The sequence below is a fragment of the Dromaius novaehollandiae genome, chromosome 10, assembly GCF_036370855.1.
Source record: "Dromaius novaehollandiae isolate bDroNov1 chromosome 10, bDroNov1.hap1, whole genome shotgun sequence".
Lineage (NCBI taxonomy): Eukaryota > Metazoa > Chordata > Aves > Casuariiformes > Dromaiidae > Dromaius > Dromaius novaehollandiae.
Window position 1 is genome coordinate 20,184,649 of NC_088107.1, and position 26,218 is coordinate 20,210,866.

At 35.5% G+C, this 26,218-nt stretch overlaps 1 protein-coding gene across 3 annotated transcripts in view; it reads right to left on the reverse strand.

The window, feature by feature from the left end:
- VPS13C (vacuolar protein sorting 13 homolog C) overlaps positions 1-26,218 on the reverse strand; it is a 101,451-nt gene that overhangs the window by 35,385 nt on the left and 39,848 nt on the right. For all 3 annotated transcript variants that reach the window (XM_064517508.1, XM_064517507.1, XM_064517506.1), the window contains 26 exons: positions 25,228-25,395; positions 24,126-24,430; positions 23,765-23,912; positions 22,837-22,945; positions 22,239-22,369; positions 20,172-20,328; positions 19,319-19,398; positions 18,607-18,666; positions 17,261-17,420; positions 16,063-16,176; positions 15,395-15,498; positions 14,774-14,941; positions 14,022-14,326; positions 13,517-13,661; positions 12,268-12,424; positions 11,308-11,438; positions 10,041-10,210; positions 9,249-9,487; positions 7,527-7,756; positions 6,646-6,738; positions 5,108-5,473; positions 3,743-3,832; positions 3,164-3,319; positions 1,838-2,102; positions 758-915; positions 67-188 (listed from right to left, as the gene is read on the reverse strand). In XM_064517508.1, the coding sequence (XP_064373578.1) occupies positions 67-188; positions 758-915; positions 1,838-2,102; positions 3,164-3,319; positions 3,743-3,832; positions 5,108-5,473; positions 6,646-6,738; positions 7,527-7,756; positions 9,249-9,487; positions 10,041-10,210; positions 11,308-11,438; positions 12,268-12,424; positions 13,517-13,661; positions 14,022-14,326; positions 14,774-14,941; positions 15,395-15,498; positions 16,063-16,176; positions 17,261-17,420; positions 18,607-18,666; positions 19,319-19,398; positions 20,172-20,328; positions 22,239-22,369; positions 22,837-22,945; positions 23,765-23,912; positions 24,126-24,430; positions 25,228-25,395 (4,331 nt within the window). The remainder of the gene's footprint in view (positions 1-66; positions 189-757; positions 916-1,837; positions 2,103-3,163; positions 3,320-3,742; positions 3,833-5,107; positions 5,474-6,645; positions 6,739-7,526; positions 7,757-9,248; positions 9,488-10,040; positions 10,211-11,307; positions 11,439-12,267; positions 12,425-13,516; positions 13,662-14,021; positions 14,327-14,773; positions 14,942-15,394; positions 15,499-16,062; positions 16,177-17,260; positions 17,421-18,606; positions 18,667-19,318; positions 19,399-20,171; positions 20,329-22,238; positions 22,370-22,836; positions 22,946-23,764; positions 23,913-24,125; positions 24,431-25,227; positions 25,396-26,218) is intronic.

Here is a 26,218-nt window from a genome sequence, read left to right on the forward strand (position 1 = left end):
CGCAGTAATGCCGCATTTGTATATCAGTCTCATAATGAAGTGTCCTATATAATACGGAAAGTGTACCTGTAAGAATGTAAAGGAACATGAAATTCCTCTTCTGGCTTAGATATGCCAATGGGCTCCAGCAGTCTGGAGTCTCTAGCCAATTTATAGATTATGAATGGGATGGAGAAATGGTTCTTGATCTATGATAAAAATGCATAAGTTAGATTACATTTGTATTATACAAATTTCTAAAGAAAAAAGTATGAATAGCAACTAGGAAAAAAACATTAGTAGATTTAATTAAGCTTCTCCAGAAACAGACTTACACTTGCCTTAAATAGTAAGAGATATAATTTTGAAGGAAAACCATACGCAAGCATGAAAAGACTATGCTCCTTTTAAATTCCATGAATTGAAAAACCTGCTTAAAATATCACATCACATAAAAGGTACATATTCCAACCTCAAGGATGAGGATATAATGAAAGCAAAAATTAGAACACAAACAAACAAAACAATTCTCCCCCCCAAAAAACCAAAAAGCCCACAATCTTAATTATTTCTCAGGGAAAAGCACATACACAAGATACATTAAGTATCATTTACATTAGGCAGCTTTTTGGAAAAGGATGATCTCAAAGAAGTGCATTAAGAAATAAAAACAAAAGTCACTCATTGACAGAACACTGCTTTTGGGTATTTGGGTTTTTTTGTGGGGGGAGGGTTTTTTGTTTTTTTGTTTTGGGGGTTTTTTTTTTGTTTTTTTTACCTGCAGAGGAGACCGTACAGTAATAACTTTATTTCCTTCCGTAGCATCTATCTGTACAAGGACAGAGTCTGAACGATCAACAAGATTTCTTATGTTATACAGTCGACGACCTGGTTTGGCTATGGGAATGTTTACCACCTCTTTATATCCTTGAATTTCTAATCCATAAAAAAAAAAAGTCTCGATTATGAGCAACACTTACAAATCGGATTACTGTTTTAAAGATTTGAGCAATACTTAAGATTCTCTAAATCCAATAACAACCAGCAAAGTTGCCCTCTAGCAAAAGTAACTTGAAATGGTATTTGAATGCAAGGGAAAAGAGAAGGAAAGCTGTAAGGGCAGATCACTCTGAAGACCTTTACTTTCCTTAACTTCAGATTGTTATTTACACATAGCATGATAAGTACACCAAACATTACACTTAAGTAATTTTTGGGTGAGTGAAGAGTTGCAACAGAGAACGTAATTTTGGTATCGCAGCCCAATACTTCCATATAGGATGGGATGGAAAAGGAAAAAACAGTAAGATTATGTACTAGGAGTTACCACATCCTAGTCTCCTAGGAATATTTTCTAGCAAAGCTGAAAACACCGAAAAATCATAACTGCTCTCAATTAAGTGACTAACTACAGAAATAAAAAGAGTATTAGAAGGGATGAACAGGAATGAAAATCCTATTTAAAAGGAGAGGGAAACTACATGCCTATGTTCCTTGAGTCTGTAATACGGTCTATCAATGACCCCAGTAGAGAACATTACTTTTTTTTTCTTTTTTTTTTTTCTTCTTTTTTTTTTTCCCCCAATGGGAAAGTAAAAATTGGACTTTTCAGTCTCTGGAAAAATTGCAGAGAAGGAATTTTACTTCCTTATAAGAAGTCCAATAGTGGCTGACTTAAAAAGTGTTTTTTTGTTTTTTTTTTTTCTTTCCTGTCAGTAGTCAGAAGTAGTTTCATCACAGAATGTACTTCACCTGAATTTTGATCACACTGAATTTAACCTACGGATTACCATGCTGACTCTCCCATTTTCCCCATCCTAAACACTATCATAACATACAACGTTCCCCAGCACAATACCTAAATTTAAAGAGAAGATGGAGCTCTCCTGTCGGTGCAACGCAGACAACTTTCCTCGTTGAAGAGGTTCAAAACCAGAGTATTCCAATTCCATGTTCTGACCAATTTCTACTTTGTTCATGTTTCCCTTTTCAACTGAATCAACTATCCGAAAATTAGAGCTAGGAAGCACTTGGAGAGGAACACCTAGGGCATTTTTCACTATGAAAGGAGCTGAGTCTTTAAAGGAGTAGTCAAATGTGGATGCAGTCCCTTCTGAAAATGCCTGTAATGAAGAACATATATAAAAATGTAAAATGCAAATAGCCGCAACATGAATGTAAGGCTTTAAAAGAAAGTGCCAAGAAAATATTATTTTGAATAAAAAAAGAGTTACATATGCTGTAGCACCTATGCTTTGCATAGTGGTATTTCAGGAGACTGCAGGTTACTTCCAAAAGATTTCATTTTTCTTTTGCAACTTGCAGCAAATGTTGATACCACAACAAGTGTTCATGCACCTCATAGGGAATTTTTTTTTTTTGATTGTTGGATTATAGAAGAAAACTAAAAGATCTGGGACACAGAAGGCCCAAGCACATTTACTAAGCACATACTTCATCCTCAACCACAACTTCTGCTATCCAACACCGTTATTACACAAAGCCATATGAAACGGTGCAAAAAAGCATAAACTATATTTCCATAGAGAATTTACTCTTTCTCTCACTTTCTTACAGAACTGATGCTCATTTAGAATTACAAAAATAAATGTACATAAGTCACATTCTATATAAATAGCTTGATTCAGTTACCAAAAATTCCCCTCCCTACAAAAAAGGAGAAATATAATCTAGGACACTCATAAGCATTCCTACAGACACAGGAAAAAAGAAAAAAAATATATATATATTTTTTAAACATACTGGACATTCCACTTCCTCCGTTTGAAGGCCGATCCCCAAAACTAAGCTTTTCTATTGCATTCTATTAAGGAACAGTCCTACAAGCAGGAGGTTAAGCAGTAGACTAAACGAAAATTAAATGCTCCAAGAAACACAGTTATTTCCTACAATCTATTTTCTGACATACTCAAAGAAAAATGTCCTTCCCTTCCCCCCCACCCCCCAAGCCCTGCATAAGCACATGTTCTCCTAACACAGGAATGGCCTTCTTTCAAAAGCCAACATTGCTTTTTTGCTAACCCTAAAGGACTATCAGTCCACCTCCTCCTTCCCACTACACAACCTTTGTCAGGGCTGCAGAACAATCAGTGACTTGTGACTGGCAGCACAGAAAGTTCTTCAAAAGCCAAATAATTCAGCACCTTCTGCCTGTCAGGGTTACCTTGGCTAAAGTATCAAAAACAGCAAGACAACTTTTGGATATCGTTATATTCATTGTATCCATCGAAGAGATGTTAACTGCTGTTTGTGGCTCAGGAAGAACAATAAAATCATCCCCAGGCATCAGACTTCTCTCTTGGACAGGGTTAGTCTTCATCTAAAATGAAAATTTCATTAGGCAGCTATGCATAAAAGGAACTATGTTCTCCTATGTTAAAATAGGAAAAAGGTTTACCTAGATGTGAAATTTGTCCAAAGCAAAGAAAAACCTACTTTACCTTCTAAATCTATAAAATATCCAATATGTGAACTTATCAGCAACATGGAAAGTTTATACCAATACTGAAATTATTTTCTTCCCACTCTGGATGGCTGACTACATGCTTCATTTTGTGCATGCAGTGAATAAACAACATTATTCAGAAAAACCTTAACATGTCTATAGACTGAATTTTTCCATGTCAAATTGCACAACTCCCCCAAAGGAACAGCATTTGAAATGTTGTACTACATAAAACTATTAGCATATTAGCTGTCTATTCACAATGAATATTTCAGAGTTTCAAGTATTTTTACATACTTCCAGCTTTAAACTCCATTGCTTCCGCCCTCCTTCAATTCGTTCAATAAGAGGCTCCCAAACTGCATAAATTTCATTGTAATAGTGAACCTAAAGAAAGAACCAAAACTAAATATGGCATCTAAAAATAAAGAACTAAGCTCCCTCCTATGGCAGCTAGTCACTTTTGTACCATCAAAAATGGCCTTTTCTCAATCTTGATTTCAAATTTCAGTGGCCTAATATTCATTTTTAAAGTCTTCAAAAATTAATACTCACACAAAAGTATAATATATCATACATTTTTCTTAAGTGACATCATTTTATGTTATCTGACTTATTTTTAGAGAAACAGGACCGGACAACCTGGAACTTCTCTAACTTTGTTTCACATCTTTACTAGTATAATTCAATCTCTACTATCTACTATGGTGCCTGTGAAAACAGCTTTTAGATGAAAGAACATCAATGCTGTAAGTATTTTCATGATACTATGAAATAACAATCAGCTAGGGCAAGAACTCCTTAGCCTGGAACAATTCATCTAATTCATTGTCCACACCCAGCTTCTATTTCCCTTTGATCACTGCAAATCTGAACAGGAGAAGCTGTGGACCAGACAAATAGCTCTGGAAGCAAGCTTCCAATCTTCTTCAGGCCTCCTCCCTCTAGGGAGGACAGTTCCTTCCCCAGGTTCATATATATGATTAGAAATGCATCTTTTACTTAAATATTGATATCTTCCATCATGACATGCACGTCTAGCAATGGAAAGAAGGCCATCTCCATATCCAACAGACAATGAAGTATACAGGGCCCATTTGGTAAACTGACAGAATATGACTAAAATGTAGTTAACCTATATCATACATAGCAGCTCATAACTGTTTATATGAAACTTCAACATACCCCCTCCATAAGAGAGACTAATTACACAGCCTAACCCATCTAAGAAATTACCATGTCATGGTGAAAAAGAGTTGCAATCGGTGGCAATACAAATACAGCACTGGTGCAATCCAAGACTTAGAGATTTAGAGCAGAGAGTGAACACTAGCTAGATATGCTAGAGCAAGAAAAAGTTAAATATGAATATTCTACTTGGCCAAGCTCCCTGTTCACACAGCAAAGAATGAGTATGTAAAAATATTAGAGAAACAAAGAGGATTCCACAGTAGTGATCACCATTAAGAAGTGCTATCAATTGCATAGCAAAGTTTTTCTACATATATAGTTAGTCTATCATACTTGCCGAGTACTAAAGAATTAAGAATATTACAGCATAAACCAATCTAGCACTTACAAACCCTACTAAAAATGAAGTTACTCAAACATTATGAAAGGTGAAGAAATGTTTTAAAATGATAATAATTTGATTCCACATACCTCCAGTGCCATATCAGCTGTGGCCTCCATGAGCGAAGACCAGTTTTTAAGAACACCTGAAAATACAGATTCTACCAACAATAAAGGTACAGTACGATGTCCAAGGCCACATTCCAAGGTGATCTGAAAAGATTTCACTACAATGTCAAACTTCTCTTGTTTCAGAATATGCTCACGGTCCTTAAAAGTTTCTGTTGCTTCAGTGGCTACATCCACACCAAGAAACCACGCATTGCACTGATCGATAGGCTTTACTTGCCACAAATTTTCAGAAACCTCAGCTGCTCCTCTAGAATCCTCCTCTGTTGTTTTTGGTTTTATGGCAGCCATAATGGTTATCACAGTATTGAGAATTATTGGTGAGATCTTGAGAGGGAAGAAAAAGACGACAATAACTCTCATAGCTCAAAATGTTTTTAAAGAGTTGATTAGAATGTAAAATACAGGGGAAATGGAAATGGCAAATACCTCTGGGGGTCTTTATACAGATACACAGCATTACAAGGCACTCATAAGATTCAAGCAACTTAGATTCCTAGATCAGGAAACAGAATCCATTCATGGACCTCCTCTTATTTTCATTTCCTACTTTTTATTTTTCCAGTTCCTCCCTCATAATTCCACAGAGGCACAAGAACAGTATTTTCTGGCTGGAATCTTACTTTCATTGATATATGGCAGTCCCATAAGTGCTGTCAATATCCACCTTTTCCCTATTACACCGTAAAGCATCAATATATTACAGTTAATTTTTAAGAAGCTCAAAATGTCCAAAATAGCATATTTGCAGAGTAATGTACAACACCACCTCTATTAACAGTACATTTAAGCATACAAGGTACTATTGCTTCAAATTTAAGATTTCACCACTGATCTCCTTTTCAGATCAAAAATGCAAATTGGTGAACATTTTAAAGAAGAGCTATCTAATTTTAGTCAAAAAGGCCTTTATTGTAGATACACTTAGCTTATTAATTCGCCTATTAAGAACATGGTATTTTACATTGTATATCATCCTGGAAATTAAGTTAATAGACTTAAATTTAAATGCCCTTGTGTGAAGCAGCTAGTGCAACTACATGTGCAAAAAACCCACAAACCCACACCCACAAACCACCAGGACCCTGCATCATTTAAAAGCACTAAGATTTTCATTAACTATAGAAAGCATTCCATATTTTCTCAACATGGATACTTTGACCTCTTCATATTGTCTATATGTAGTTCTATTTTTCCTGTTTATAAGTCTCTGAAGAGAAAGTGCAGGGGGGAGTATAAATCCAGAAGACACTGGTAGGAGGAAGCCTGGAATCTGAATTAAATTTGTTCTTTTTCTGTCAATAGGTTGCCAAAATGGGAAATGAGTTGCCATACACATAATTATTTTTCCAACATAGAGAAGCATGAGTGCCTATTATCAGAATCAAACTAATGGGGAAAATAAAAACTTTGAATAGGAATGTATAAATTTCAAAACCCAAGCTAGAGTTACTTTGAGAGGCACAACTGTTCTTCCAAAGACATATAATTTTGCTTACCTTTATAGTAAGTTCCTCTATTGTTACTACCACAGTTTGTAACCCTGAGACATGTGTCATATTTTCCATTACCAAAGAACATGGTCGTAACACCTGAGTGAAAAATTTAATTTGATTATTAAGGTAATCCGAGGATTCCAGCCTTCTTAATGCTCTTGTATTTTTTTAATTCCATAGGCCAAAGGATGCAGGCTGCATAAAATACTACTTATAACATATGTTATAATGTTGTAACAGATTGCTATTGTGTTTCATACCAGTATTCAAATTCAGACAAAAGCTCTTTTGTACCAGAAATTTAAAAGAGCTAATGAAATAAAAGTTTTTGACATAAGGCTTAAAAAAACAAAAGCAAAAATCCAACACACAGATACACTGATGATATAATCAAATAAAAGTGAATACTTAAGCATACTGAATGCGTAAGGAAAAATATTATGTGTGAGAAGAACCACACAGGCCACCCTTGTGGCTTAATGCTCCCTGACACAAGGAAATGATGTTCCAGACCATGTGTGTATGGCTACACTGATCACCACACTCTACTGCAACAAGTAAACTGACAGTCAGCAAACAAAGATATAAAAAAGTGTTCTTAGTCTTCAAAAACCTCTTATGCAATTTCTTCACTAAGGAAGCTTACATTCAATGTACCAATGCACAGACAGGTTTTGGATGAAGCTCTACGAGCTTAAGTCTTGTGCATACTGATAAAGGATTCATCTTTAAACAGCACATGGCTGCTGCATAGTCCCTCCCTACCCTCATAATAAAGTTAGAAGGAAACTGAACTTTTTGAGTGGTATGGATATGTCAGCTAAAGAACATGCCTGTCAACAATTTTCACTATTTTTCTCAGGGCAAAAACCAAGTTTTCTTACCGTAGTAACACTCTTGTCTTGTTTTTCTCGGAGAAAGGCACATGCCAACACTTTGAAGTCCTTTACTTGAGCTGTCATCCTTTGTGCAAGCTTTCCAGATGCCAGAGAAAAGTCACACTGGAAGGAAACTTTTAAGGCAGGGGCATCAGCACTGGTCAAATTTGCAACAAACACAATTTCTGGATCCATGATCACGGCTTTCACTGTCATATTTGACCGTACCGGTATTTCTGTGAAAGTAAAAGAAAAAAAAACCCACTGTATAAAAGAGTGCATAATTTTGAGAAGTGTAAATTTAACAACTAATGTTTCATCCTGCGTAGGAATACTGTAGTTCTTTACTGAAACCGAAACACCATGCTACAATTAGGCCTATTATCATAATTATTTACCAGGACATTATGTTCCATAAATCAAATTTCTGCATCACTTGCAGAAATATTCTTATGGAAATATGAATATGTAAAGTCTGGTCTCAGACATGCTTAGAGACTCAGTTTCCAGAAAACAGCCGCAAACTGGTAAAAAGTCTTTTCAAGAAGGAACTGTTTCCTTCAATATATACATTGAGGTCAGTCTAAGTATTGGCTGTACAAAGACAAGATGGAAACCATTAACTTCTGGTTCATTATCAAAAGTAACTAACTTCCTTAGAGTGAGGTTTTACTAATTGAAACAAAATCAGCAGTATGGAATTTCATGTCTGAATATCCACTCAGTCTTCAAACAAAAGAACAGAATCATATTTTATTTATCCCACTTAAGAGCAGAATGCTCTATCCTAGTGATGTCCTGGGGCTGAGGAAGCCACTTTGATTCTCAGTGATAAGCAGTATAATGGTGTGTGATCCTCCTGCATGCAGGGACTCATTATATAGGTTAAGCCTAATAATTCCTGGAAACATTGGCACATCGCACATAAGCAAGGTAACAGGTGCCAAGTTGAGACTTGGTGCACTACAGAAAGAGCAGAGATAGTCAGACACCATGGATTACATCCGGCAACGCAATTTATGTAGTCCCGAGTGTCCACCAAGTGCCATTTTTCTGAAGTACCGACTGTCTCTTCCTCATCACAGGACTTGTGTGCATCTCCAACAACAGAAAAGCAGAGTGATCTGCTCACATCACTATGGCAATTCAGAGTACCTGCGGCTCGCTCCCAGTGCTCTACCAAGTTTCCCAAAGGAAAGAGAGGGCTTCTGGAAGCAGGCCAGATGACATAACCCACAGATTAGGTTTGACCACAAGTCAAGGGAGCATGGCAATCAGTTAAAGAGAAACAAAAACCCCTCAGAAGTTTGTTTCAGTCAAAAACTTCTTTTCCATAATTGCTTTGAAATAATAGGCTAAAGTTGCAAATTTCCCAGCCTGTGGAAGTAAGAGTCAAGACGTTCTTTGCAACTGGCATCTAAAAAGTGAGCTGTTCTTTAACTTTAACTACTAGCCACATGGCACTTACCCTAAGCATGCTTTCTTTACAATATTAGATGAGTAAAAATACTGTTTAGCATAAGCGATTTTCAGTATTTATCTCTGTTGGAAAGCCACTCTGCTACCTAACAAGGTTAGATCTATTACTTCTTAGAATAATCCATGACGATGGTGAATTCACACATTGTGAAAAATAAAAGAATTGAAGTCTGATAGCAAGCAATTTTCAATAATCTATTTTCAGTATAAGGTTTGTAAAACTTACTATTATTTTTCCCTTTTACAAACCTTTTTCTGGCTTTGACTTCCCAGAGGCAACATGCTTTAATTGGAGCTGTGCAGATCTTTCAGTTGAGGATGCTGGCATTGAGTTAATGAAGAAATCCGCTACTGTCAACAGAAACTCCATACTGGCACATATATAGAGCTTATCAAGGACAGCAACTACTTCAGTTCCATTTTTATCCTGCTTGTAGCTTACATCTATCATAGAACTATCATTTGTGTCATCCTTCTTGTCTATCATTCTGGAAAATAAGTTTAATAAGAATTATTTCAAATATCATTATAGATAGATGTAGAACAACTAGGCTGCATAAGTAGTTTCATTACTTCTCCCTCTGTCATTTATAAAAAAAAATAAGGAATGAGCATTTTCTACAGAAATAAGAGGGAATGGACTTCTCTCCTACAGAGGAGTAATTTCAAATTGAAATTTGTGTGCTACAGTTAAGGAACTGACTATGCAGCACATAAGAATCAGACTAAAGTTTCAGCGCATAGAATTCTCTAGCTAAAGCTGCTTGCTCTACTCAGCTGTTCTACCCAATTTTAACAGAATACTCAAACCTCCCACTTATTTTTTGTTTTGGATAATCTGGGAGATAGACAGAAACACAAAAAAAATCTGTTTAGCATTATTAAAATTACATAACCCACTGGTTTAGTGCACCATATGACAAAAATTGAATGTCTTCCTAAATGTTATCAATCCCATGTGAAGTAAAGAATACAACAAAGAAAAATATTCCCCTCTGAAATTACATGCAGTTTTTTCATTTCTAATATACTCAAATTTACCTTGCAGTCACATTCTGAACTCCGTCTCTGAGATCATCCAGCGTACATGCCTTCAGTTTAACATTAATATCCATTGAGCCATCCGAAAACATCCTCCCTGATGATGCCATGAGATGCAGTCGGAGTTCACCAAGGCGTAATTTGTCACTGTGCACCGAAAGCAGACGCTTCTACAGAACAATGAGAAATGGTAATACTAGCTATCACAAAACAAAGTAGTAGGCATGTTTCTCTTGACACTAGCACCAAACATACATTTGGATTGAGAAATGGAAGAATGAAGTTAGCCTGCTGCTTTCATCAATCCTCCAATCATACAAGTCAAATCCAAGAAGCTGACTAAGAAAACAGAACAGACAAGTTGGGTTGCAGTGGAGTTGTTCCTTCACTGCATTTCTAGCAGCTGTTCAGAATATATGAGTGAAGGCATTCCATCCTCACTTCCCACCGGAGAATCCCTCCACTCCATCACACCTACATGCTTTACCAACCCCATTTACAACTAGGAGTCCAAAATGTACTCAGCATTACATGGGAAGGAAATAAGAGAGACATTCAAATCAAGTACCATGACAGTCTTTTCCTCCAGTTGATGATCATTTTGCAAAAACTTTTTGAAGAGAAAACAAACACACCCCTCAAATGAAAAGCAGGACAAATTTCTGCATTACTTACTCTAACAAAAAGCCACCACATATTTACTATATACCGAACTTTAAAAAGCAAGAACTTCATGTCTGGACAATGTATCACATGATGATACCAAGGTAATATTACACACCCTTCTCTCCCGTTTTCAGCACAGGAAAGATGTTTGCTATTGCTCACACTTAGGGCAATGCAAGGGAAAAGGATCTGTTGCTTGCAGCTTGTATCTGCTCTGCTTATTAGCTAAATATACAGCACATGCTGAACTAGCACCATCTAGGCACTAGCACTTCCTACTCTTCGCATTTCCTTTTTTATTTTACATAACTGGAATCTAGCTTTGAACAACCAAATCAGGTTTTAGGGTGCTGGGGGGGGGGGGGGCGGGGAGGCGTGTTTCTGTTTTAAGTGTAAGTTAGAAACTGACAGACATCCTTCAAAGGATGAACATTCTCCTCCCATGAAGTTTCCAAGGTTCAGGAAAAATTGCACAAGCTCTGCAAGGCAAGAATTACAAAACCAATACAACAGAAAGATATCTTTGTTTTACTATCCTGAGTTCTGGATGTGAGAGGCTTAAATTCCCCACCCCACTCAGAGTAAAAGCTTTGTCACAAACCTGATTTTTATTGCTATTGTAGAGAATTACTGAAAGTGACTCAAAATTAAAGTCAAATTTAAGCGTTGTATAACATTCCGCAGAAGACTGAACTGTAGAAACATTTCTCTGTCCCACAGCAAGAATAGGATCTGTTAGTGAAAAGAAAATATTTATACATTTCTTTAGAACACCAGGTTTGTGGATTTTCTTTTTTTTATTTATTGAGATTGAAAAGTCTTAAAAAAACCCAGAGCTCTACATTAGGAAGACCAGTCAAGACATTTTACATTTTTGTATATTGAATATCCCTTTATTCTATTTAAGGGACATTAAAATTATCTAGCATGGATTGGTTTAAGAACTTTAAGAAAGTTCTCACTAATTAAGTGTGGTTGTTCTTCATCTGTTTTACTGAAGAACTATATAGACTACCAAGACTGTCAAAAGAATTTCTCTTCCTTTAGCTTCAGAAGTATTACAGTATAGCAGCTGAAGCATAAGTTGAAAAAGTACTTTTTGACATTGAGAATGTTACTAAGTTATGAGCAAAATGATTTTGACAAAGCATTACAGTATTCATCCAGAGACATACAATGTTTAGGCTAACACACTATTTGACACTAAAAATAGAATATCCTGAATTGTTTTAACTTTGCATTAACATCTAGGGCTGTGTTTTTGGCTTTTTGGTTTTCTTAAACCACCTGCAACTTATAAGAGCCCTTGATGCAAGAATATCACTCCTATAAAAGACGAATTGCAAAAAAACATGCTACAAAGTTTTTGACCATCAACAGCTTACATGCCAATGTTTTTAGTACATATGTACATTCATATCTATAACTTTCCACAGATACAATAACAGTTACAAAAGCTGTTATTCAGACACATTGACATGTTTTGGGTAATATTTGGGTGGTATTTGAATTTGCATGTAATCTTCTCCTTAAGTTTATTCAGGTTTTGAATTGAACATACCCTCACAGAAAGCAGATTCATCTGGAACGTTTCCTTTTTTTACTATTTGCATATCTTCAATGCGCTGTTGCACAGTATTTGGCTGGGAAGAAGCCCCTCCAAGGTTTTCAAGTAAAATTTTCATGATAACATTTAGATCATCTTCACTGAGTGCAATCTGTAAAGTGACAAGCCCAGTTTCATTTTTGGTGATATTTCTTTCCAGTGCAGAACCTTATCTTTATCAATAGTACACAAAGGTTAGAAGAAACAACATGATGATTCCACCCTAAACAAGTCTGTCAGTCAAAACAATCCTGGTCAAAACATCCACTTTCTGGTCTGGCAAAGAGCCTTTGCCTACTTAAATGAGTAATTTATGATCACAGATACTACTTAACACTTCAGTAATAGAGCAACATAACAAGATAACATTAAAGCCAAGATTTATGCAGCATACTCTTAAAGCAACTGTCATTCAGTAAGCCTTTAAACAGTTACTGAACCTGAAGCCAATTATAGCATAACATGGTTAAAAAAAAAAAAGAGTAAGAAATGACAAAATGCACTCACTTAAAAAGCCCAGAACACATACTGTTATAATATTTTCTCTATATTCAGGTTTTATACTGGTACTCTTTCAGTACATATTTGTCCGTGCTTCACAAGCGCTAGGTTTGGCCACAGTACAGACACAGCAATGAACTGATGAACAATTAAAATGCTTCCCTATCCAATTCTCTCCACTTAAATCCTAATGGCTAGCATTGGAAAAGAGAAAGTAAACCCTTCACACGCTGCAAAGATACCAATCTGAATTTGGAACTGCTGCGCTCTAGTATGTTAGAACATAAGAGAATAGAAGAGATCCACATCTACCCTTCTCATTTCTAATAAATCTATTCAACATTCAAAAAAACCTGAATACTACAGAATAAACAATTTATAATCTTATAACTAGATTTTAAATGCTAACTGAACAGATAAACTTGACAGATTTTACTGACTGTTGATTCAAAGGATGGCTCCAACAGACTCTAAGGTAAGTAAAAATAAGTTTTATTCTACTTAGATGCAACTACACCAAAACTACTCATTAAATGATATCAAAACTGTAACAGAGCTATAAACTGAACAATCCGGCTGGAAGTCATTTAGTATTCTGTAAAGGATCTAAATCGCAACGAGTCTACAAGCTCTGAACTAGACTAAACACTACTCCAAGAATAAGTGCAACTTTTGGTATAGCTCTAATTTGTCATGATATTACCTGCATTGGTTTTAGGTCCCCTTTGATACCAATTGCTGGGGTTTTATGATACCAAGTTGCTGATAAATTTCTCTGGACCAGTAAAGTCAGGCTCACAGGATGCAGAATTTTAGTATCTGGTTGAGAATCTGCAGATATAATGCACCTACAAAAGACAGGAAGGACAGTAGCAGAAAGATTTAACAGCTGCAGAATCCTGAAAAACATACTTTTTAGCAATCTAGCAGAATTATTTGCGTATCTACTTTTAAGTGAGTAATGTGTGTGTACATGCACTTACATGTACTTAAGATCAACTCAGCTGCTTTTCTATAAATACCATTTTTTTTCAAGAAGTTTTAGAGACTGTGGACATGTCTCTCTATCTATATGCACTTCTCAGCTTTTATTGCGCACTTTCATCTTCTATCTATAATACTTCAATAATACAATAATGTTGCATATGAAACATGGCTCTGTTTTCTTTATGAACATTTCTCAACATAGAAGAAATCTCCATGTATACCTTGATAATTTCAAATGAGTCAGCTGCACATCCATGTTGTCAATGACTGGAGGAAGAGAAGATTCATCTGAAGACACCAATTTAAATTCATTCTGAACTCTGATTAAGCCAAGATCAGCTACCATAGCATTATAGGAAGTGGAAGATTCAGGAACAACTATAACTGGAGCTTTCAAGTTGATATCCATTAAGAGACGGAAGCTCTTTTTAGCAAAGTCTTTCATGCTGGAAGCAGCCATTTCTGCTGCCTGGACTGTGACTGCGCTCAGGGCCTCTTGTGCAGTTTGGAAATTGTTTAGGAAGTTCTATTGGAAAGTAGTAAAAAGGTGAGAGTTCGACAAGAGCCTATATGAAATACACAAAAAAACCTCACAAAAAGTAAGCTCCAGACAAAAGATAAATTTAAGAAAAATAGTTTAGCTGTGGCAGAAATATGAAACTTTGAATTCCATCATACAAGCTTCCAACTAGAAAGAAGTAAGAGTCATGTACTAGCTAAAACATCATTTACTTATTTAGTTTTTAAGATATTAAAGCTACCACGTGATTCACTGCTTGCTTTTGTCATTCTGCTTATTTTTCGTTCTTCTACAATGCAGTGCAACTTTGAAGAGACATTTCCTCAGCAAAATTCTTCTACATGTTTGTAGACTGGCTCACCACAATGAAGTGGTCACTAACAGCATATGAAGCTTCTCTGCTTTGTTTCTAACCTTGTAATTCCAATAATAGAATTAAAACTGATGTCTTACCAAGAGAGACATAAAGAATCTATGTAGATAAACTATCTGGATGCAGCCAACTTTCAGAGACATTTTACCATCCACCTTTGACATATCTGCGTACGCTTCCCCTGCTGTAGCATCTGGATAAAGTGACATTTGAAACCTAAATACTTCATCTCCCATTATGGAGACAGCCTAGAAGATTAAGTCCACATAGTTAATACCACTAGGCAGTACTGTAACAGAATTATTGCTTAAGTTATCAAATAAGAAATATTTACACAAACAGATCAACTGCATTTTGTCAGCAACACTTGGAAACATATTTGCTAGGCACAGAAGAAATTTGAATCAGTTATTTCATAGTGAGCCTTATCTCAGTTGGTTATCTGTAGTCCATTTTATATTTACGCTACTCATCAGAATAAAAAACAGATGCAAATCTGATTAAGAACAACAAAATATTGAATGAAGTATATTTTGCATCCCTGAGGTAGAGGAAATATTAACCACTGAAATTTTGCTCAATATTTGATGCATTACATCATACTTAGTATCACAGAACACAGCAAATAAACTACAGCACTATCATTAAATGATTTTTAAAATTGTTGTTTGTTTTTTAAAACAATCTACACAGCAAGTCACCTTTTTATGGATTGTCTTTGGATCAACATTTGTTATTACAATGTCCTCGAGTCTGGAGAACACTTTTATCTTTCTAGCTTTCATAGCTACAGATGCATCCATTCCTGATTTTGGATGAAAGGAAGAGAAAATAGGTAACAGTTTATTAAGAAGCATTTTATTAAGTAAGCACTTCTAAGACAGAAGCATTATTTGAAACTGAATACAAAGAACAACAATTGCCTGGAATTGAGAATTATGCAGTTTAACAACTAATGCTAAACCCAAGAAATCATCTTACTGCATATGAATCTCCTGATAACTTAAATTGATTCCAGGACTACAGTGCAAATTTCTGACACTATCTAGGATATAACTATTCAAAAACATAAGTCTGTGTTACTTATGAGACAAGTGCCTCTATTTTCAGTTATAATCTATTCAGAAATTAATTGAGCCCCCCTGTTTTTAAAAATCAAACCTTTTCTTTCCTCATAGGTACTTTGGCTGTTAAAATTATTAACTGCAGTCCTGTTATAAGATTAAAATGCATTCAGACAGATGTTACAGAAACATATACATTGTATACGTTAGCTTTTCAAAAGCGGGGGGCCAGGAAGGAAAGAGGAATAGCATGTATTCCTCACTATTATCAACTAGTCAAAATATTTAAATAAAAAAACCCTTACCTTGTATTCTAATGTCTGCAATTCTATAGGTCTGATCACAAACAGAAATACTGAATGCATTTAGCTTTGCAGTGAGTTTCAATTCATAGATATCACGAGCTGCATTACTAGTCACTGAATGGGAAAAAAGTGACATACGTGTTGAGCAAACATTGTAACTTAAGTTTTTAAAACCAAATTTACATTATTTGTGTTCTGTACATATATGAACTGTCCAAAAACAATCTGCAGTTATTCCTTAAAAAGTTAACGTTAATTATGGGACATGAAATTAAATGAGCCTTTATTAACACAATCCTATTTTTCTGGCACAAGAACAGTCACCAACTAACACAGGCAAACAGCAATTAAGACTGAATATCTTCTCCTCATTAATACCTAATTTTCAGTTTGCAGGCAACAGTACCCTGAATACAGTGTACATCTCATTATTTGAAATGCTGTCTCACATGATAAATGTCCCCTTCTGCATGGAGTAGGGGAATTAATTTGGGCATATTCAGAAAAGAAAAAATTAAAAAAAAAATCAGCACAAAATCCAAGGTGGCTGCAGAATGCAAAATACAGCAAGCCACTACTCAGCGAAACTCAGCTGGATTAGAAAACCTTGAATTTCACAAACAATAACAGAAACACAAAAGTCAACCACATGAACCTAACCAAGCATCTTTAAGGAACTTCCATAAAAAAGCTCATACTATATCAAGGTTACAGATCCCCACTGCTGAAACAAACACAATATTGAGGGGACAGTTCAGTTCAGAACTTCCTTTTACTCTTTCATGTCTCAAGACTGATTATTTTAATTAGTGTAAGCACTCTTACAGTCCTTCAGACTAAAAGGCAATAAAGTTGTGACCCTGATGCTTTGGAAAGGCTTTGATAGTGCCTACTGCAAACTCTTTTATTCAACATTTGTTATAAAAGTTGGTCTACTAGTTAGGAAAAAAATACATGCAGTAAAGAGAATTTGTCGGATTAAGCAATATAGGTATCAACCAAAATATCTGATCACTCCAAACACTAACACAAGAGACAACATTTTTTTTAAAATTAGTTTATCTGCTCCCCACATACAATTGTGTGTGCATTCTATTTCACCAAACAGAATGCAATGCAGTCACCTGAAGCAGTATCCTTCAAGCAAAGGCTAGATGCTGTTAATCAATTAAGGGGGGCATTTCTAGCACCACTTTACCTGGTCTGAGTGTACTTTCTTTCTGTTCTACTTGAGGCTTGTGATCCGATGCTTTATCAATATTGGAAAGGCCACCTGATGGAACACTGAATGCAAGAAAACTCATGATGGAAAGTAAAGCCTCTGTGTGAAGTACTATATCCAAACAAGAGAAGAAAACCTAAAACAGGCAAAGAGATAAGGCAACACTTATTTAATATTTATTACCAGTCTTTTGCGTAACAAATCAAAGTTACTATCATGGAACTGAGAAAAAAAGTGCCTTGCTCATTTCACACACATTTCACCCTTTCTATCTTCAACTTAGCACTGTGCAGAAACCCTGGAACAGAAGGGGGAGCTACGGAATGGAAGCTTACAGCAGGTAAAGAGGAACTATGACAACCTAAAAACTGCTACATAACACGAGTAAGCTTTTTCAGTAACTTAGTTCTGCTATATTTCACCATGGACTATGACAATGAAGCACTTTGGCTGACATCTTCAGGACCACGTGGAGAGATACTTTAGTAGTACCATATAACAAGATAACAAATACAAAATTTCCAGTCAGAGCAGAAAGTACATGAATATCAACTGCTGTAGCTCATTCAGTTCCCTGAAAACTATCATCAGCTACCAGTCTTCTCCTAGGCTGAAGCAACTCTTGGTAGATCTTGATACATCAAGCAATGTCAGCTTTCTTCGCGATCAGAAAAGTAGTCCAATTACTTCAAATTCCACATGTGGCAGAGTTTTTGTCAAGAAGCAAGCTCTACCCACCACTCAACTACTGCCTTAAAGGATCCATTTTAAAACCAAAATTCCCATGGCTTGCAGAATAATAACCTGCTTACTTCAGAAGACACCAAGATGCAATGGAAAATTACATACAAATAGTTGACTTCAGGAGAAGTAGAAAGAACACTGACGAAATATATCACCTCCGAGCATGCTAGTCTGATGCATCACCTCACATCACAGTTTCACTCCTAGGAACTTTCAAGCTCTGCAACATAAGGCCCTCATTTCACCCTGACCGGTTTATCACTCCAGAAATAAAACATACCCTACAGGCTTCAATTATAAATATGTCCTTACAAATTTTAAGTACCTAAAAATCTACAGCTTTCATTTAAAATTAATGCATCAGTGCTAAGTACTTCTGTAAAAATCGCCTTTTTAAAAACCTCTCTTTGAAATAGATAAATACAAAACAGTAAGCTTTATAGATTAGCAAGTCAGAGGGTTTAGTTTTGCATTTTTTTCCCCTCTTCAACAAGCATTAAATGGGCAATAAACAAGTTGATACAGCTGTTACTATTTGAGAAACTTAAAAAGATTATGAAATATGTTCCTGTACTTACATTGATGGTTTGCTTGGTGCTTCTGTACGTAGTATCAAAATCTGGTCCATCAGCATCAGCCTAACAAAGGGAAAAAAAAAGCCCAAGCACACAATCAGTCTTTACTTTAAAAACTGGAATTAATTTTTTCTATTGCAAAGGAAAACAAAGGAAAGTGATAAATCCCGAAGACAAAGTTGTCTAGAGCATATGATTAAGTCAAACAATCAGTGCTGACCATGTTTTGCTGAGGGACATTTTATAGCACATTTTGCAAAAATTAAACTGGCCATTTATAAATATCTCTTACTTGCAATCCATTTAAACTGGATCAATTTGCGCTCAATACTTTCTCAGAACAAGTTAACTTATAATGTCATTATCAATAAGAAAAACAGATAAAAAGCATAGCCCACTGATCCTGCGATCTATCAGATTCCCAAGCATTCATGCACTTTCTGAAAGACAATCTATTTTTTTCCTTCCCATATTTATCAACCAACATATCCTTCCTCAAATGCTACTTTTATCACTGGTAAAGGGCCACTTACCATTTACATTACATAGGCAAACAAATATTTGGGAGAAGACCTTGATAAGCTATAGACCTAAATCCTGCAAGCTTTAAAACCAACTAGCAGAAAACAAAACAAAACAAAAATACTCTTTAATATAGGGCTAAGCACAGAAGCCTTATTTTATTCCCCATAAAAATCTTGAAAGGTATCAAAACCTTAATGTATTCCATTTTTAGAAGATGTTCACCAGTCTCACTTGAAGAATTAATAATACAAAGCGGATCTCCTTTTGAGTCTGCAAATAAAGAAAGACGTTACTAATACTTCTATTATAATAAAGTCTTTCCATTCACAACTTGATTTCATGTTAATTCTCCATTGTATATTATTTTTGCTGAAATAATGAAGGCAAACAGCTCTTCATTCAGAAGCTGCAGATTAAGAACCACCCTGTGAAATGCTGTATTCACCTTTTTATTTAAACAAGTCAAAACAAAACTTATCTTAGTTACGAAAGAAGATTCAACACTAAAAAGTTATTTACATTCCTAATGTTAGCTTTACATAAAATTTCATAAAATATTTCTTTATTTTAATACATGGCTATGTATTAGTTATGTATCAGTTACCATCACTTCAGCATCACTTTGAATTATTACCTGACCTATCAAGGATGTATCTGCCCATTTTCCAGCGCTGCTGGAACTAGTAATGAAGCACGTACGAAGAATTCAAAGTTGCAGTAATTTAGTAACTGCTCAAAACCCTCTGAACAGGTAGAATACTTCCCAGAATGGTCACTCCTACTTAAAAGTAGGCAACTAACTCAAGTAAATTAGCTCAAGCTAACTCTAGCAACTGGAGTAAAACTTGGTATCACGTAAAACAGATTTATTGACTCTAGAAGAAGGGCAGTGACATTAAGTTAATGTTGGATATAACCTCTCCCTCCCTTCCCCTGCTTTTTTTTTTTTTTTTTTTTTTTTTTTTTAATTATTTCTGACTAGGCTACCCTCTTGCTATAAAAGTTGATTGCACTCACTGTACTGAGTTATATAGAATACTTACCAGTTATTTCAAGGCACCTCATGGTAATTTTTTTCAGATATGCTGCTGCAGTCAAATCATGGTTTCTAATTCTGGTTTCAGTTCCAAGCTGTAGCACAGTTAGAATATGTAGTGGATATCTCTCCTTCTGGACCTGCTTCATCAAGGTTATTACAACCTTGAATATGGAAATGAAAAGTTCAGCAAGTGTACCAAAACTCTCCAGAAATTACAGCATGCAGTTATAATTGGGAATTATTTCCTCAGCTAGGCTTCGAAAGTAATATCAGACTTGACATTTTGCTTTTTTATATAAACAGGTTCTAAAACTACAATTTCTTAAAGACCATTTTTCCCTCTATTCCTCTTAGAGAAGCAGCAAAGTAGAGCAATCACTTCTTAACTCCAACAACAAAAACTCTTAAGTCTAGTGATTTGACTGCAACTGATTTAGCAATAAATCTTTACCTTCTGAATAGGATGCTATACAGTGCTATACTGAACACACAGAGAACAGTTACTAGAAATTACGTTTGTCTGGAAGGAAGGGCAGTGGAGAATGGATATCAGTGTGATTAAATCTTTGAATAACTAACAAATTACAAATAAACTTAATACAGGAGGTAAAAAGTGTTCTGACATTACACTTCTGCATATTTAGAGAATTTCATGCCTTACAAATGACTAAAATTTTGAAAAAGGGAAAAAATTCTTTGTTTCTAAATGAATGTGAAAAATAAAGTAGATGAACTAGATATAATTACTGTGAAAAATACCGTTTCAATTATTTCATGAAGCAATTGTCTTACATTTCTTGGAACTAAAAATAGTGTCGTCAAACTAACAATTTACTGCACGAAAAAATCAAAAGAAATTTTGCAATACTTTGTCCGCATCATTATATGGCATATTCTTTGTATACTAATTAGCATTTTGTCATCTTAATAACCAGTATATGCAGCCCACAGACAATGTGGACTCTAGCTTATTAAGAATTTCAATGTGAGGTGTGTTTAACTTCATAGTAAATAATATATAAAATTATTAACAGTATAAATTAAATAAGAAAAAAATAGCACTACAGGCTAGCCTGTAATATGCCCCATTCCTACCATTAAGACATTCTTCACAACCAAGAGAGCAGTTCCAAAAGAAATGGAAGCTGCCAGGGATACTGGTGGTTCTAGTTGGACAACTATGTGCCAGTTGTTGACAGGGTACCTTGTCAGTAACAACTACGATTCTGCAAAACTTGTACCTTTTGCCCTGAAAAGGCCCTAATCCTTGGATGTTACCAACTTTTGTAACCTGTCTATACTTCGACTGGGGTACAAACATTTGTAATGCCCTTAAACTAATTTTTATTAGATGATTTCACATCTCTCAAAGTATGCTCTCCTGGTGGCCAGGGACAGGGGGAAGTTTCTAGTCTCTGAGTGGAACTCTCATATAGCAATAGCACTGTTTTGGGTTTGGAGGTGCATTTTTTGGTTTAAAGAAAAAGAAACCCAGATTTACTACTGAATGAAAACATCTACAGAGATTTAGTGAAATTAAAATTATGCACCAGAAAACAACAGTTACATAATTAAACTGCATGCATAAGCTGTTTGGTCAAGCCTACCAAAATATATAAATAAATAAGTAAGAGAGAGAAAGAAATAAGGCCATGCTGAGCTCTTCACATTTAAATACCACACACATCCTCAAAGAAAGAAGATACTTAGGTAATTTCTTGTGCATAAATATCTTTGTTACTTCATGGCTTGTGCCTTTTCCCAATATTTTGCTAGGAATAAAGGTAAGGTTCTAGGTATCTCTAAGGGAAAAAAAAAATCTAGTTCTTGCTTAAGTTTACCTGTTTTGTTACTAAAAACAATGTTTTACAGTGTTAGGAAGTTACTAACACAATACAGTGCTAGTACAGAACATCTAAGAAAAATCTGTTTTGCCTTGTTCGATGAATACCCCCATCTTCAAAGGAATCCCTGAACAGATGGTTAAAATGGACTTTATAGCCCATTTATTCTGATAAATAGATGTGAGTGCTAGATTCAGTAACCATAAATTTTTCAGGTGGATAAATACCTCTTTGATTTCAAAATTAAGCAGCACATTGATTACATCTTCATTTAATGTTCCTTTTTTCTTTTCAGACACTTCTTCTGGAACACTCTTATCTTGTGTCAAAACAGATTTCTCCATTTCTTTGGTTTTACCTGCAGTATTCAAGAAATAGGTTAGCTTCAAGATGCATTGCTACAATTTCGTTAGCACAAGAAACTCACGCAATTCTTTTATTCATTTAGATGGCTTAAAGTGGCATGAGAAAAGCTAGTAAAATTTCTAGAAACAGAGCTTTGAACTTGACAGCAGGCAAAGGAAGCAGAAATGTGTTCTGGCAACAAACAGACACCGCTATCCGAGTAACTTGCTACCTCCATGACTTTTCAGTTAACAGCATTACTAAATTCTGTCTTGCAATGTTTTCACTTTTCTAAAGCATAGGAGTAGGAACATCACCTTGCAAGACTTAAAAAAAAAAAAAAAAAAAAAAAAAAAAAAAAAAAAAAGGGGGGGTGGGGGAGTTTTTCACTTGTGTATCATACTGTCAGATCTAAGCTTGATTTTCAGGTAATAAATGCTTTTCATTATTCCTGAAAGCTAACACACTTAACATTCAGACCTTCCTTTGGCAGCACCGATTTTGCATGACTCTGTTTTTCTTCTGCTTCACCAAGGTTTTCTGTCAACACTTTGAGAAAGACATTCAAATCCTCTTGATTTACAACAATCTACAAAACAGCAAATTGCAGTTCTCAGAAAAAGCTGTTTCTTAAACTGTTCACTAGCTAGCATAGCAGAACAATGTTTTCTAGCAAGAAAAGTAGTGTTTATTTACAGTGATTTTTGTCTGCAGCAGCATCACTTGAAGAATGTAGCATGAACAGTGAAATTCTTTTGACCATTTGAAGGTTACGACTTCTCAAACTGAAAAGGTACCAGTCTATATTGCAGCTTTTAGTTACAGTATCTATGCTTTTATGACTTCAGTATAAATGACATACTAAATTATGGCATTTTATTTTCACGTTTATAAAGATGTACCTGCTGTTTTATTTCAAAGTATATGGATTGTCACTAAAGGCAACTGCCTTGAACTTACTGAAGGGAGACAGGAAGTTATGAAGCTGGAGTTACCAAGGCAAATATTTGTACAGATCTGAATTCCTCTAAAGTGGATATCCCTTTTTATAAAAGCACAGAAGATGACTTGCTTAGAGAAGCTGTGAAATTAACAATCATAATATTGATGCAAGCTGGTCCTGCTCTATGGCAGGAGATAAACAAGACTCCTTGACATCCCTTGCAGTTTTCTCTTCTATGCATCTCATTGTTTAGTAAACATGCATAGGATTTTGGGGTGTTTTTATGACACTTTCAAATTTCTACATTTATATAGATAGATTAAACCTGTTGACATGACTGAAACACACTCAATAGCTATGAACAGAGCGGTGGCTTATTCCACCTCTGCATCCAGGAAATAAAGGTTAGTATTATATTCAATATTATAAGGAGCTTCTCATCACCTTCTTTTTTGCAAGACTTACATTCATTGTATCCAGATGTCCTGTGACCTCCACCATGGGTATTTTGTGAAACCAAGCTGCAGCTAGATTTCGATTCACAGTCAGGCTCAAATTAATAGGATGAAGTATCTGAATGTCAGGATTTGACAGATCTGTCTCCACAGTGGCCCTAAAAAAGAAATGTTGGGGAAATGTTAAAAAAAATTCTAACTCATATTTTACATGGAGTTAAATTTATTTGCCCTTCTGATAACAGGTTAGTATTTTAACATGAAGTATTTGACTCTGTCACCAATAGGATTTCTAAACAAGTAGATTAACATCTTACAGAGTATCAATATTACCAATTAGTTAAGCTGTTTTGTAGTCAAAAGCACTTTACCTAGACAGTTTCAGCTGTGTCAGCTGCACATCCATTTTATCAATGACTGGAGGGAGCAAATTGCCTTCTGCAGACACCAAGCTGAACTGGTTCTGAACCTTGATCAAGCCAAGATCTATTACTATAGCATTAAGGGAAACTGAGGACTGAGGAATGACAATAACTGGTGCTTTCAGGTGAATGTCCATTGACAGTCGAAAACTCCTTTGAGCCAAGTCTTTTACACTTGTAGCAGCCTTTTCTGCAGCTTGGACTGTAGCAGCACTCAGTGCCTCCTTAGCTGTTTGAAAGTTGTTCAAAAAGGTCTGTAATAAATGGTTGAAGAGAAAGGAAAGATATGGCTGTAAACAGCATTTTATTCTTAACTGCTCTCTCATTTTATAACAACCACCAAAATCAGTATCAAATAGGTCTTCCTGCTGTGTTAATTCTTCCTGGGAACAAAAACTGAATGTCATCTGTCATGACCCCTGTTAGTCCGAAAAAATGTACTAACCAGATTCCACTGATTTTAAACCCATCTCTTTTTCCTTTATTAGCTCAAGATTCCTTTATCTCATTAGCTTCTAGGGACATGTGTTATTTTTAGAGTCTCTCCTTGCCTCCAGAGAATATTAATTCCTATTAAAGCCATTACTGAATGACAGAGAGCACACAAGCGCTTTATAAGAAAAGCCAACATTAGGATACTTGATGAAGGTAGAGATATTTAGTGATTAGTTTGCATGTTTTCCCTTCTGCCCTCAGAGTATCTAACCTCACAGGAAGATCTGCCTCTGAAGCTAGCTCAGGTGTTTGTAATGAGCTTAATTTTTTGTCATTTTTGGGCAGTGGAAATGCAAAAACAAAAAAATACACCTAACAAGCTTTTCCTTATTTCAGAAGAGGAGGGAGAAAAGCCACACCTTCTTGCACAGTGTTAGTTTTTAAAATTTAAATCAGTTAGAAAGCTTACTTTATCCAAGTTTACAAACAGCACAGAGAAAATGAAGCCTATCCTTTTTCTTTTAGAAACTTCAGTTATCACTTGTATTAAGCATGCAAACAAGGAAGACAAATTCAAGAAAGAAGCACAAAAATACACAAAGAAAAAAAATCTTACCAGAAGAGACATGAGAAATTTGTGAAGGTAGACTATTTGAATACAGCCTACTTTTAAAGATAAAGTACCATCCACTTTTGACATATCAGCATAGGCTTCTCCCTCAGTAGCATATGGATATAATGCCAGATTGAAACTGAAAACTTCATCTCCTACTATAGATACTGCCTAGAAAGAGAGAAACAGAGTATCAAACTAATGCATGACAACCATTTTGCCATCAGCAGTTTCTAAAAAAGTTCTTAACATAAAACAACCACACAAACCCTAGATATATTAGCGTGTCAGATTTAAAATTAGACATACAATCTTCTAATACAAAAATCATGCTTCAGCATGTATCTTATTTGGAAAGCAGTATTCATTTGAATCTTAAAACGGGGGAGGGGGGAGTCTCTTCAGTGATCACCTCTGACTGCAAGATATGACCAAAGCCATTCATCACTTACTTGAAAATTCTAATGAGATAAGATATCTTCCTTATTCATACATTCAGCACAAGCCCAGAAATATAATCTTTATTAGGGAAAATTATTTTTTATTTTTTCAGTATTGAAATTCAAAGAGCTCCAAAAAAAGGCATATTGAGAAGGAATTTTTTTTTATAATCTAGCACTTGGAATATTTACAAATCAAGGCACATGAAGCTTCTTTCATGTTCTCCATGCAAATTAGACCTTACCTACTATTGATCAAATCCATTAACTGAAACCTCCCTGCATTTTCTTCCTTTCTGCTCCAATTAAATGAGAAAAACAACACATTTTGATAACATCACAGAGTTTAGGGGTGCAGAGAAGTAATAGTTCAACCCTATGCATCAATACAGACTGTGAATCACCTGGCTGAAGAGCAGCCTTGCTGAAAAGAACCTGAAGGGAACAGGCGATGTGAAGCTGAGCATAAAACAAGGCATGCTCAATGCACAGAAAGCAATCCACATCCTTACTGGGCTACATAAGGAGGAGCACAGCAAGCAAGCAGAAGGAAG